The sequence below is a fragment of the Sander lucioperca genome, chromosome 8 (assembly GCF_008315115.2).
Source record: "Sander lucioperca isolate FBNREF2018 chromosome 8, SLUC_FBN_1.2, whole genome shotgun sequence".
NCBI classification, from domain to species: domain Eukaryota; kingdom Metazoa; phylum Chordata; class Actinopteri; order Perciformes; family Percidae; genus Sander; species Sander lucioperca.
The window spans coordinates 4,960,823-4,974,416 of NC_050180.1; the positions used below are offsets into that span (position 1 = coordinate 4,960,823).

Consider the following 13,594-nt stretch of genomic DNA (forward strand, 5'->3'; position numbering starts at 1 on the left):
TGGTTACTGCTGCTACTACTGTTTTCCAAAGCAATCCATACTATTTGAAGTGTACACATGGTGGTCTTTTGTTCCACAGCATTGATACGTGTTCCTCAAACATTATATTATTCCCCTTGTATATGAATTGTTGTTGCCAGGCCACAGAAAACGGCAAACTTATTTTCATGTTAAATAAATGTGACAGCAATAAGCCCCGGACGCCAAACATAATTAAATATTCAACATCCTTGATTGAGCCCAGCATGCTCCATAAAGACTAACCTGAAACAAAATTCTTGCATAAAAGAAATACAAGAATACTTAATTGGAAATAGCAAAATATTTATTCACCAGTCAAAACATAAACTTCAAAATATGAAGTCTGAGGACTAAAATCCACACGCTGAGCAATACATGTCAAGACTTCTGTTACCTGACAAAAGATGTTTCAAGGTGACCATTAAGTGCTAAAACAGAATGTTGTTCTATTGTGTGAGAAGGGTCTGTTAGGTTAGCAATAAAAACGTACTGACAGTGATGACAAACATATTTCTCCTTTGAAATCAGACCCAAATCTTCCCAACCCATCAGGTGGGCTGCAGAGAGCAAAAAAAAAAAAAAGAATATAATTACATCAATGTGTTTGAAAGATATCTGATTTTCAAATGGGGGAAGCTATATTAGCCGATGAACATAAATAGGCAGGTCTTGGAGAAGAGCTTGCAGCATTCACGCAAGATGATGGGTGTGTTTTTGGTACATCTCTATCAGGGAGCGAGACTGGAGGAAGAGTCTATCCAGACTTGTAATCTCCCTCTGTACCAAGCGAACAACAACAACAAAAAAGGTCGGTGGCGGTTGTGTGGGGTTATCAGTTCTCGAGGAAAGCCACGTAGTCAGTGAGTCTGGCCAACTGCTGCTCATTTGGAACCAATGAGACAGGGGGAGGATCTGTTGAGAGAGAGAGAGAGAGATGTTGAGTCAGAGGGGAATTCCGTGTTGTGCCAAGTCCTATCGATCTTCTTACATCTCCTCCAGCTTTAACTTGGTGGCTACAGCCCACGTGTTCCACTCAGACAGACTCAGCAGGTCACAGGTTTCACGTTAACCACACTGTCGACATCGGAGCTCACTGCTGCCACGGACCGGTTTAACAACACTAACCTACAGAGTCTCTCCATGTGCCTGTGAGACATTCAGTCTGAAGACCATTACAACACTTTTACATGAATCCCAAACAGAATGATTTCCACAATTACCAAGCACTATTAAGCCCCAGTGGCGCTGTGGAGGGGGGGAGGCAGCCATGTGAGGATTAATGGCGAGTGAGTTAAGAGTGTTGAGCTGGACATGTGCGCAGCAGATGCTTCAGCAGGCCGATGATTACAGAGAGCAGGACATACCACAACCTCCTCCCTGACTGGTTGCATAAATCACCAAGTTTCTCTTAAAAGATAGATCAATCCGTGACACTCTGTGCTTGAGGGAATGTGATGATGTGATAAAAAAAATCTTGACAAAGTGACAGAGCCCAGGAGGAGACAAGAAAGGGAATGGATAAGGGAACATTAGGAAATATGGACAATAGACAAGGGAGACAAAAGTTATAGGAAGAAGGCTAGGTTTGTCAAGTCCTACCCCCTGTCTTTGCCATAGACAAGTGCACAATCCAGTAAGATAAAGTAACCAGACAATTGTATTAAACAGACATGCAAAGTACTCTACCCATCACTGTGTATTGTATGAAATGGTAGGTTGGCCCTCACTCAACACAAGAAGGCTCAAACATTGGTTGACCTTTATGTACAAATCAATAAATGGACACACTCCTTCACATTTAACTACACTTTTAACATCTAGTAGATCTGAACACAATCTAAGATCGAGTAGATACATACTGTATGATGTTCCACAAACTAAAACAGAGTTTGGTAAAACTGCTTTCAGTTACAGTGCTCCAACTTCATGGAATGAGTTGCAAAATCAGCTAAAATTGCAGGTTTTTATTTCACATACTGAATTCAAGTCCCACCTACATCAAATATACCAACATGTTTGCGCTTGTTTTTAAAATGTGATTTTCTGTTTTTTTATTTATTATTTATTATTGCTGTCCATCCCTGTCTGTTCTTTTTCGTTATTTGTTGTATGTTAAAGTGTTTTTTTTTTACGTGCTGCCTTCTTGGCCAGGGCTCACATGTTAAAGAGATTTTAATCTCAATGTGATTTTTTTTCCCTGGTAAAATAAAGGTTAAAAAAAAAAAAAATAATAATAATAATTTAAAAAATACTACTCCAATTTACCTCTATCAAGCTATTGAGAAAACATTTGAAGAGACTCTAGGAAAAGGAAAATGTCATCCGTTTTTTATTGAGATTAAAATGGCTCTTTAATCCCTTTTTTGGCAGCAGAGCTGTGGGCTGATGATGGGTACAGATCAGAAGAGTAATACTGCCACCTACCGGGCTTTTTGGGCATCACCATCCTGGTACCCGGGTCTGCCTGCCAGCCCTGGCTCACCACACCTAGGGACAAAGACGGAGGTGGAAAAGAAAACACCCTCATCAGCAAAGGTTTAAATGGTTATGTAATGGGAATTAGCTGCATTACGCCACTGTAGAAATACTGCAATACTACAGCAGTTTTTTTTATGACTAAAAGTTACTTTTGAATTCTTTATACGCAATAACAGTGATGATATAGCATTTCCTGTGAAGAGCTTGTGTAAATTGCACCTTACCTTTTACTGCCTCTTCCACAGAGTATCCCACAAAGGCGGCAAAATCATCGGCTGCGATGGAAGTGTATGCCTGGGCCACGAGACTGTACGCCCTTTGCCGTGTGCTCTCTGGGAAGGAAGCATGAACGCAGAGACATTAATATCAAAAACTGCGCTCTGGTTGTATTTAAAGTGCATTTTAACATGGCATTTAAAGCGTAACTCTCACCAAAATGCAACCTAGGGTCTTTTTGTGAATGTACCCGAGTCAAACTTTCGTTTAAAAGCATATTTAGGACGGAATCGCCACTTTTAAGATTTACCGTATTTTCGGTCAAATGGCCTTTTGAATGGGAGTGCTAGGGGCACTTTTATGCTAGCCTCAAAATAGCTATTTTTAAAACACTAAGAAGGCTCGACACAACATGAAACTTTGCTCAAAGTATCACCAGGGGCTCTACACCTTAACGAAAGCATTGACAACATTGTTTGCGTACCCAGAGTTTACTAAAAAAGGTTTTGAACAACTCACCGCAGCTCTTGTTGTTTCGAGCCGCTACCACCTCGGCAGTCAAAAGGAGTCGATATCCGAATGCGAATGAACGGACTCCATATGAGGCTCCTTTTTCAACTACGAGGTCAATATTGTTTTTCAATAACGACAAAACAAGAAATAATCTGTGTATTTATATGGAACTAAGCTTTAGGAGCTTTCCATCTTTACTCTCCTCCCTGTTATGTTGCATTGGGAAATCAATTGTTTTTGGCTGATAAAATGGCTGCTGCCGGAAACAAGACCTACGGTGAGTTGTTGAAAACCTTTTTTAGTAAACTCTGGGTACACAAACAATGTTGTCGTTAAGATGTAGAGCCCCTGGTGATACTTGGAGCAAAGTTTCATGTTGTGTCGAGCCTTCTTAGTGTTTTAAAAATAGCTATTTTGAGGCTAGCATAAAAGTGCCCCTATTACTCCCATTCAAAAGGCCATTTGACCAAAAAACGAAAATACGGTAAATCTTAAAAGTGGCGATTCCGTCCTAAATATGCTTTTAAACTAAAGTTTGACTCGGGTACATTCACAAAAAGACCCTAGGTTGCATTTTGGCGAGAGTTACGCTTTAAGAGTCATGGTTCTGTGAGAAAACGTGCCAATTACAACAGAACTAGAGGTTCTAAACTGTGAATAACAAGTGATCAAGAGTGACAGGTAAGGTTTTGAAGTCAGGGGCTGTTTAAAAAAAAAAAGGTAGTACTCTGCTATGATCATTAGCAGTCAGAGGTGAGTATGTTTTGGTAAAATGTTAAGTGAATGCTCAAGGGCTGCATTTTTTACATCCAGCAAACACTCAGGAGCAGCAGAAGCATTTAATGAATTCCCAATTGAGGAGAGAATTAAGCAGGCAGTGCAGTTTAACCACGACGTGTTATTGTGCAGTGCCGTCCCAACTCTCCGAAGTTCCTGTCTTCCTGAAGGTGTATTTAAACTCAAGCTGGGGGTGTTGTGTTTAGTTTCACTATGGCCTTGGCAGGGTGAGCAGCACGGTCTTATCATACAGCTGTTGCGCCTCACGTCATCTATGGAGGCACAAAGTTGAAGTTGAACCTGCAAAGGTTATGAGGGTATGTTGGACACTGACCTGAATGAGACCTGCTATGTCTCAACTTACATAGCATGAGTTTGTAAGCTGGAAATTCCACCACACAGGTATTTCCTGTTCTTGTATATTTTTCATCTTAGGGCTTGCTCATAGTAATTCTGTGTGTTTGAGTTCATGAAGTGGCTCCCTCTCACCAGTCCATCTCCTGCTCACCCCAAATAAGCACACGGTCACAAACAACTTAACAACTGACACAAGTTTGTTTGGGATTTATATAAAATTAAGCCATTCTGAGCTAAATCTCTGGGTTGTCTGCCTTGAATTGCTTCTAGCATCTGGGTTGGTTTTAAATCAAATATCTTTTAAGGTGGCCTTCGATTTGATAATGATGAACTCATCACAAATACTAAATTCGGATTTTCCATAATGAAGAATACATGAAAACAGATCATGTTAAATGAAGCATGCTTAAGATGAATCATGGACTTTATATGCTGTGCAGTTCTTACACTACAAACCACTGAAGTCTATCAACAGGCACTTAGGCTTCCAAAACGTCAAAGCTGGCACATTTATCTTGCCTGAGCTGACATGGTGCTGTAGTCTGTGGAGATAACTTTAAAGTGGCAGGGCCTCACAAACCGCATGGAACAACATACACCGCCCTGTATTTGCTGCTGCTCCTGCAGCGATCACGTAAATGCCTCAAGGTTGTGGCCTTTCGTGTTTTATAGCCTAGCAACGGTGTATGTATACCAACAGTCAACCCCCGAGTCGGTTACAGCAGCTAGCAGCAGTAACAATAACAAGTGGGATGAGAAAAGACAGCTGTGAGTGGAAGGCTGGAGATTTTTCAAGAGCACTTTCCCATTCTGCTGTCCAAAGGGCTTCCCGTTCTCTCTGGTATTTTACTTGTCCAAAAAGAGACGGAAGGAGTGCAGAAATTAACTTGGAAAACTTATGGCAAGGCAGTGTTTGTGCCTCACTTGTGTTTGAAGGTACTTTGTTTTTGTATGGTTTAATCAAAGTTATGGTTGTAGAGTAATATTTGCAGTCCTTCTTTGTACACTATGATGAGTAAAGAAGATTTGATTGATGGTTCCAGAGAAATGTGGATGAAATACTATTGTTTTGTCATTGTGTCGGTTCAACATTGGTGAATGATTACAAAAGGAAACAGACCGAGTTCTTTTTCTCGGCTTAAGTGAGCATAAAACCTCCATCTGTTAAAAGTGAACCACAAATTAATCTTCATAAAACTGCTTCTTTGTTGGAATAATTTTTTTTTTTTGCATCCAACAGGCTGCATATTAGAAAATATATGAGGACTCTGAGCAAATGCTCCAAACACAGCCAAGCAGGTCATCTCCAGGGGCTTTTTGTAACCCAGTCCTGATGCAGACAAGTATTTTTACCATGGCCTTTTGACCGTGAGGAGCGGACTCGTGTGGCAACTGGACCAGCCTTTAATGTGCCCTTCTGACACTCCAGAGTTGGGCTGAAGCTGCTGAGCAAGACATCCATGAGTGGGAGGATGGGAGTTTTATGGAAGAGAAACAGGACCTGGCCTGTCCTTTCCCGAGTCTATTCCAGGGCCGCTATCATTTCTCACCTCTTAAAAATAGCCCCCACTTTTCACCAGCAAAGGCAAAGCAGACAGGACATGGCAAGGGCTTTTATTTTTAAATACAGCCTATTGCCAAGTAAGAGCAACAACAGAATTTTAGTTGGAAGCAGTTCAAGGAAAATCTATAAGACCTCAAATATTTTGGGTCTTCTTATGTTTTCTTCCTTTGTATGTTAAACTCCATGTTTTAAATTAGCAATAAAGCAAAGAGGTGCTTAACTTCATGCAGCTTTATTCCACATTCCATCAAATACAGATTTGGTGATTACAGGCAGATCAGCTGATCACCAATTCAACACAAACTTAGACAAGTGAGAAGAACACATAACTATTTCCATGAGCTACATATGAGGAAAATGATGTGTAATTAATCTTCAGACATTCTATATTTACATTTATCTAGACCAATTTCTCAATTTAACTGGCTTACAAGTACAAAAGTATAAAAAGTAAAGAAAAAGTATGAATACGACATTGAAATTAAATATTGCACTTAAAAGTAAGGGCAAGCCATTTCAGCCCATATCCACCGCAGCCTTGTATTTCTTTCAACATCAAATGCCGTCCCTGCCATAAACACTTGTGTCAAAAAACCTTTAAAATCACATATTACAGTATTTCCTAGAAGTCTGTTACTACTTTCATTATTCCTCTTCCTCCTCTTCCTCTTCTGCATCCTCAAAGTCATCATCTTCACCCACACCAAAGTCCATTTTTGCCAGGACTGCCTCGACCTGCTCTGTCGACAAAGTGAAGTGGTCCATCTTCTCGAAGCCTGGCTCTGGCCTCTCTTCACCCAGTGAGCATTTAGCTGCATCTTTGGTCTGCGTGATGAGGCTCTTGGAGGCCAACAGAAACTCGGCAGCGCCGCCCTGCTCCAATGCCCTCACCGCCGTATCTGTGAGCTCTGAACTGGCCTGCAGTCGCTCACCGTAACGTTGAGCCAGTGCCCGCAGAGCTGCCACCTTTTCATCCTGCTCTTTACCAATCTGCTCTAGTAGAATGGTCTTGCGCTCTTCCAGGACAGCATATAGCAGGTCAAAGCGTTCAGCCAGCCCTTGCTTAGCATGCTGAGCATTGTCCTGCACAGCACGGGAGGCATCTTCCATCTGGTTGAGCAGGGCCTGCAGGCGGCCATTGCTGGCCACTAGGGTATCGATAGCATTACTCAGTTCGCCCTTCTGGGCCTGGTAAACACTTGCTAAAGGTGCTACCTCACAGTCCTTATGCTGGCCAAACACTTTGCACATGGAGCAGGTAGGTGTCTGGCAGGTCATGCAATAGATGTTGATTTTCTCATCCTCGTGTTCTTGGCACATTGGCTCTTTGGATTCTTTAGGCTTTAGGGTGGTTTCCGTGCTTCCGCTATTGCTGCCTTCTTGCTGCTGCTTATAGAGGTCGATAATATTTTCTACCAAGAGGTTACGCTGGAGCCCGTGCACACCGTGGCGGTCGAGCACAACCTCGAAACGGCAGGTAGGACAGCGAAAGACGCCCCCAGAGAAGCGGTAAGGGTTGCGGGAGTCGTAGAGGTCACTGGCACAACTACGGCACAAGTTGTGCTGGCAGGGCAGGATGACCACGGGTTTGGTGAACATGTCCAGGCAGATGGGGCAGCTCAGCTGTTTCTCAAAGCTATCCATGGGGCTTGGGGGCCGAACCACGGATCCTGTCCTCTGAACATCCATAATGGAAATGTCTCTGCCTACTGTTAGACAAGTTAGACCTGATTTTTTCACAAGAGAAAAACTAAAAATTTCACTCTATGCTGCCTTCAAAAAAGTTACCAAAATAAAAGGTCAGTCTCTGCGAACTTAGCCTTAGAGTGTGCTGTTACTTGTGAAATGCTGACATCTATTCTGGCTGAGAGCTGACAGCTCTGTGCTTTTATACCAGCCCCTCACAGCTGGTGACATCTGATCCTTTCCACCAACCGGAGAGCACATTCCTGCCTGCTTGTTGCCTTGGGATCTTTTCACAGAAATGGCCCCCTCCTACTCAGTGCTTCTTGTGTCACTTGTTCCCCTCTAACAGTGACAGACGTGGTGGACTGATCAGAGACAACCAGGGTCCATGTGACTGGATATGAGGAGCCCCAACTGAGAGAGAGAGAGCTCAATCGAACTGGTAAACAAGTCAATGTCAACAACCTGTGACTCCTGTCTTGTTGTTGTTTCTTGTTGTTTGCTACAGGAAACCCAGTAACTTCATTTTTTTTTTTCATTCATATACTTTAAACTTGAAATCGATAAATGGTATTAATCGATACTAAGTTGACAGTTTTGATGATTAATAAGGTCTTTATTAAAGCATCCATTACATAAAGTTTAAGTGCGTGTAGTTTTCTAGAAAAAAAAGAATAGCAGCCATTTGCTGGTAAATTATTTTCAAATGTAAATATTTACTTGGTTTTTTTGCTCTCGCTTAGTTTCTTTATAAATGTACGTTGGGGTTTTTAAACTGTCTTTCAGACAAATTGAAAAATGTTAAGACATCATTTGAGCTTTAGTAATTTCAAATGCCCATTTGGTGTTATTTTTCTAATTTTATGGCTAATAAGCTGTTGGGACTTGCCAGTTGGCTTGTGATAATTTGGTTATTTAGATGTAATGCAACATGTTCTTTTTGCACAAACACAGTCAATAGAAAGTGCACACAGTAAATACCAATCTACTTGCTAATAACAACTTTATGATAGAGATAATATAGGAAGATGGGTTGCCTTGTTTAAAACTGCTTTAACAAAAAAAATAATCCTAAAGAGTAAAATGTGTGCATTTAGATTCAAACACTCCTAATTTCCCAGTCACCACATCCACCCACACAATTCAATGGTTACCCAAGTGTCTTATGACAGTGTACGTAAGCAACCATGGCAGATAAACAAGAAGTACGGTAAACATGAGGGAGAAGCTATTCTTAAACTCTTGCATAAGGGAACCATCACATGATACAGATGCCCAAACAATGTTCAACATTAAGGGGCAATACTTTCAAAATTGGGCTTTTGATGTAAGAGGTGATGTGTGAATCAAGACACAACAGAAATGTTGAGATATTCTGTGACATTATGGCAGATTATCAGTGTCAGTATGTGGGCATGTAAACTGTTATCTTATTCAGAGTATTGTGTTGTAGCCACCTCAACTAGCCTTCATGATACCGATATGTCATAATGCTGGATATGAAAAGTTGTCATAAACAGTCAAACACCCTTCATTTTCCAACATATTTCTTCCCCTGGGTTGCATCATAGCTGAAACGGTTTTCAGCCGATTGTAATTCTAAGTCATGCAGAGGATATGTAAATATTTGATTCACTTCAATTTACCTACAGAACTTTTTGATACAGTTTAACCAGAGCCAAATGTGTAAAACATATAATTGTCATTTACAAATGTTTTAAATAGCTAAATGACACACAAAAAGGAATGAAAGTGAGAGGTCAGATAAGACATCATTTTTGTTGTTACCTCGAAGAGCCTCCATGACCGGAAGGATATTCTCTGACCATTGGTAAGCTGCGATTGTTGTGTAGATCCCTGGAAAGTCTCGCTGCCAAATGCGTTGGCCAACAGCCCAAATCGATGTTAATTCAGGATTAGCCTGCACACAACAAGTGGAAACGCATTTCAAAAACTTTTAGTATGCTACACTTGACAAGGCAGTGGTTGTCACGCTACTGTAAATAGCAGTCACACCCAAATACATAGGATATTGAATAACAGCGGTTACATTTTTTTTAACTGTGCTGTCCATTTTAAAACGGCTATTAAAATACCAAATAATAGCGTGCATAGGCAAGATGAGGCTTTTTCTTTTATACAATCTGACAGCCTTAGCCTTCAGCTTAGCATTTAACAAGGGGTTGTGATCTGATTAATAACATTAGTCCATTAGTTTCAGCAGGCAGAACCAGGAGTGACAGAAGTGATGGTTACTTTGTCCATGGTTATACATTGCCAGCATTTATGCAATCTGACAACCCATGGCGGCATTACCATGTGTTACTAAGGGACAGTTCGGTATTTATGGAATGGACCACCGAAGGAAAACAGGGGAGGGTCATGGCTTTTTATTCTTTGTTGAGGGGATGGTCACCCAACATTTTTGGGGGTCATCCAACTTTTGTATTTGTGAAAACAGGCTTTTTTGGTGCATATTTTTCCATGTAGCCCTCAGTCTCAGCCCCCCATCGCTAGTAGATCGCTAGACTCCAGACCCTGTCGGGTGAGGAAACATAAACGTATAATTTGTGCTGATCCTTCCAGCCTTAGCCTTTTATGAAAAGATAAGGAGAACATATGAGTTTGTGACTGAAGGAAGCTCTGCTGTCTGTGCGCTGACGCACAGCACAGGTGCACACTTGCCAAGCAAAACACGTTTGTCTTTTTGAGACTTTGCAGTCCTCCTGAGTGAAGCCGTCACGGAGAAATCGAAAAACTGCTTGCCGATAAGAACTGAACTGTGTGAGCCGAGACCTCTCCCCTGGTCTGAGCAGCGACAGCCCAGCAGGCAGCCCCTTATCCTGACACCCCTTCTCCGCGGGCCGCACAACTTCAAGGAATAATCCACAAACCGGGTGTCCTAAATCTCCCGCATCCATGTCTCGTTTCAATTCCCAGCATGTATCATGCCCATAGTATGATCATGCCCCTATGTACCCATTATCTGCGTTGGGTGGACAGCACCCCGCGTTTGCATACACCGGTTTCACACAACTAACAGACCTACCCAGAGCACCTAAAGGCAGCTGCCATGGCGGGATCCGCGCCGGTATCATGATGCCACGACTAGTATATGATGAAATAAAATGATTTTATAGGCCGAAAATATCCAGACTTTAAAACACACAAGATAATTAGTACATACATATTGTTTATCCTGACCAGATTTAATTTTCCAAACACAGGCACACATCTGTCACTCAAGAACCGTTTCCCATTCATCAGTTTTTACAGTTTTTAATGAGCTCTGAAGAACTGCTGAGGTGTTGTAAACTCATTGAACACACTGACTGTCAAATAAAACTGCAGTTCATTTTTGACTCATAGTGAGTAAATCTACTGAAATGGCCACCATCTTGGTGGAGTGTGATGTGTAAGATGAGAAAGCAGAGGTTAAGTCATGTATGTCATGATTGTAAAAGAGCAGTGGCTATCTGCACATCTTTGCCAAGCACAAACCAGTACAGAAGGCATCAATAAATTGTTGGGGAGGGTCATGCCTCTTTTCCCAATAATTTTGGAGGGTCATAGAAAAATGTATTGCTGGCGAAGGGAGGGTCAGGTCTATTTTGACTAAAGACCCCAAAACTCCTCCGGTAACCCCTTAAATAAAAAACGAACAGTCCCTAAGAACAAGTTATTATTTATCTACGGTGGGCCAGAGACAAAAAAAAACCCGCTGTGCATTAACTAGATATTTAAGTATTTAATATGGTGCGTTAAACTTTGATTAATAAGACTTTAGCTGATGTCGGACAGCCACCTTTGTTTACTCTTCAGACTTGTCTTTATATTTACTGTCAAGTTAGAATAAATGAGAATCAGAGTAAAAAAAAGTAAGTAAAAGAAAGTAAGGTTACAAGTTGTAATTACTATTTGATGTTGATGTGAACGGTATTTACAAGTTGGAAATTGGTAGATATGGTAATGATCATACGAAGCAGTACAAGCAGGGCAATTTGTGACGTGTCATACTGAAATGGGTTTCAGCAGTAAGTCCTTAGCAATGTCTACATATGTTGTATCTTGCTTACCGATTTTATTGCTTGAGGAATCCGTTTCCAGAGATACCTGCCATTATTCCTGTTAGAACAACATCAACAGGTGAGACAATACACAGAAGTAAGTTGCAGGTGCAGGCAGCAATACAACACAGGGTGGTACCTACTGTAGTTTGCCACACACACATATCCATTCCAAAACCACATTTAGCATTTGTACAGCCATCCATGCACTATGATATATGCTACAAAAAGTCATAGCACAGAAGGCTAAAGAGGAAAAGGGCATCCCAACTTTTTTTTGAAACTGCTACTTTGAAATTAAGGGTGCTTTGTATTTCTTTGCTTTGGATTTAAGAACAGTATAGGCAAAAAGTGTTATCTAAGAAGTTAAAATCTGAAAGAAAATGAGCCCATGCCCCATTCCTAATAAAAACCTTGTACAATAAGAGATACAATCCTGTTAACAGCTACAGAAGACAGAGACATTGTTGACTTACATATCATTATGAAGTAAATAGAGAGCCAGCAACTGAGCGTACACTTGAGGTGTTGCAATGCCCCCTGGAGCCTGTTCAAAACAAATGCAGGTGTGTTAATGACTGAAGCTAAATATTAGAAGAAAACCAAGCTATTATTTCCCTAACCAACCCATGTTGTTATTGTAATGATTATTCGCTAATACACATTAGCTACGTTAGTGCAACAGCCAACAATTTCCGGCCAGTCGGTTGTTATTATTTTCCTTAGTTTCTGCTAACGTTATAGCATTGTTCCCTTACAACGCTACTTTTTATTAAAAGGTATTGGTCAGTTAAAAGGTCACCTAACGCCACCCAGTGAACCAAGCCACAGCTTTTACGTTATGAAAACCTAAATAAAACAGTGTTGTAAGTTAGTAATGTCAGCTAAAGCTATGTTTACCGAGGTGTCTGGCTATCTTAGGTTAGCTAGCTAACTAACTAGCTAGCTCACCCACTGTCTGCTAATAGCCCACGTTAAAGCAGAGTAAGGGTAAATCAGGCTACTGTTTAAATGAGGACCCATTTAGTTGGCATTGTTAGCACGGAACTGGTTAATTTATGAGTTAACTCGTAACGTTACGTCAATTTAACAGTGCCTGGAAGTAAAATTAGCGTTAGTGAAAACAGGCTAGCTTCTTAGCCATAGCGTTAGCCAAAACTGCCCCTGAGCTAACTGTCGGAGGAACTACTAACAAGCCTTCAATCAAGCATATATATGTCGCGATTCAGTGCTTACCTCGAGCTCTTGAGATTCACACTGCTCTAATAATTTATCAAAATTTTCCTCCATAATCACAGCAGCAGGCATGTTGATGCCTAGCTGTTGCATCGGAAACTTCTTCTTCTGTAAAATTACAGCAGATTAGCAGCACGACAGCGGGATTCCTGCCCTCCACTGGATGAAACACAAACAACAGAGTTGTTGCACATCTTCTCTCCTCTATTGGAATTTGATTTATAAACACAATTTTACTCCTCAGAAAGGAATAACAGGTACATCTTATCCATTAGGAAGTCATTGTTTTTAGGCACTTGGATGGAAAAAGGAATTTGGATTGTGTCTCAATTAATGGATGGATCTGGTGAATTTTTAAACCATACAGAACTCTGTGACAAATTTAGTCTTCACTATTCGTTTAGAGAATACACTAAAGTGATAAAAGCCATTCCAATTCCCTTTAAAACAATGACCCAACAACATTTGGTTCATGCGAATGCTATATCAGAGATGAGGCCTCTTTGTGTTGATGGTGTCAGTTTGAACAGCAAACAGTTCACTAACAAGTTTGTAAAGAATGTATTATGTACAAAATATTACCCCTTTCAACTGAAAAGAAAATATATTCTCCGAGACTATAGGGGTGAAGAGGCATGAAAGATTAGGAAACGATCCTTATCGTATCCTCTCCCACCAA

At 41.0% G+C, this 13,594-nt stretch overlaps 2 protein-coding genes across 2 annotated transcripts; both read right to left on the reverse strand.

Moving 5' to 3' along the window:
* Positions 1 to 307: 307 nt before the first annotated feature.
* Positions 308 to 13,119, reverse strand: cops8 (COP9 signalosome subunit 8). The gene is made up of 7 exons (XM_031304614.2): positions 12,916 to 13,119; positions 12,156 to 12,226; positions 11,689 to 11,737; positions 9,401 to 9,533; positions 2,724 to 2,831; positions 2,446 to 2,508; positions 308 to 933 (listed from the first exon to the last, which is right to left on the reverse strand). The coding sequence occupies exons 1-7, from the start codon at positions 13,006 to 13,008 to the stop codon at positions 854 to 856; spliced, it is 597 nt and encodes a 198-aa protein (XP_031160474.1). The 5' UTR covers positions 13,009 to 13,119; the 3' UTR covers positions 308 to 853.
* On the reverse strand, positions 6,140 to 8,020 carry trim63b (tripartite motif containing 63b). The gene has a single exon (XM_036004325.1). The coding sequence runs from the start codon at positions 7,613 to 7,615 to the stop codon at positions 6,572 to 6,574; it is 1,044 nt and encodes a 347-aa protein (XP_035860218.1). The 5' UTR covers positions 7,616 to 8,020; the 3' UTR covers positions 6,140 to 6,571.
* Positions 13,120 to 13,594: the final 475 nt, after the last annotated feature.

Coding starts and splice junctions, on each gene's coding strand:
- trim63b (XM_036004325.1), bottom strand. CDS start 7,615: ATGGATGTTCAGAGGACAGGATCCGTGGTTCGGCCCCCAAGCCCCATG.
- cops8 (XM_031304614.2), bottom strand. CDS start 13,008: ATGCAACAGCTAGGCATCAACATGCCTGCTGCTGTGATTATGGAGGAA. Junction 9,534..11,688: donor TTCCTCAAGCAATAAAATCG/GTAAGCAAGATA, acceptor TGTTGTGTGCAG/GCTAATCCTGAATTAACATC. Junction 934..2,445: donor GGTGATGCCCAAAAAGCCCG/GTAGGTGGCAGT, acceptor CTCTCTCAACAG/ATCCTCCCCCTGTCTCATTG.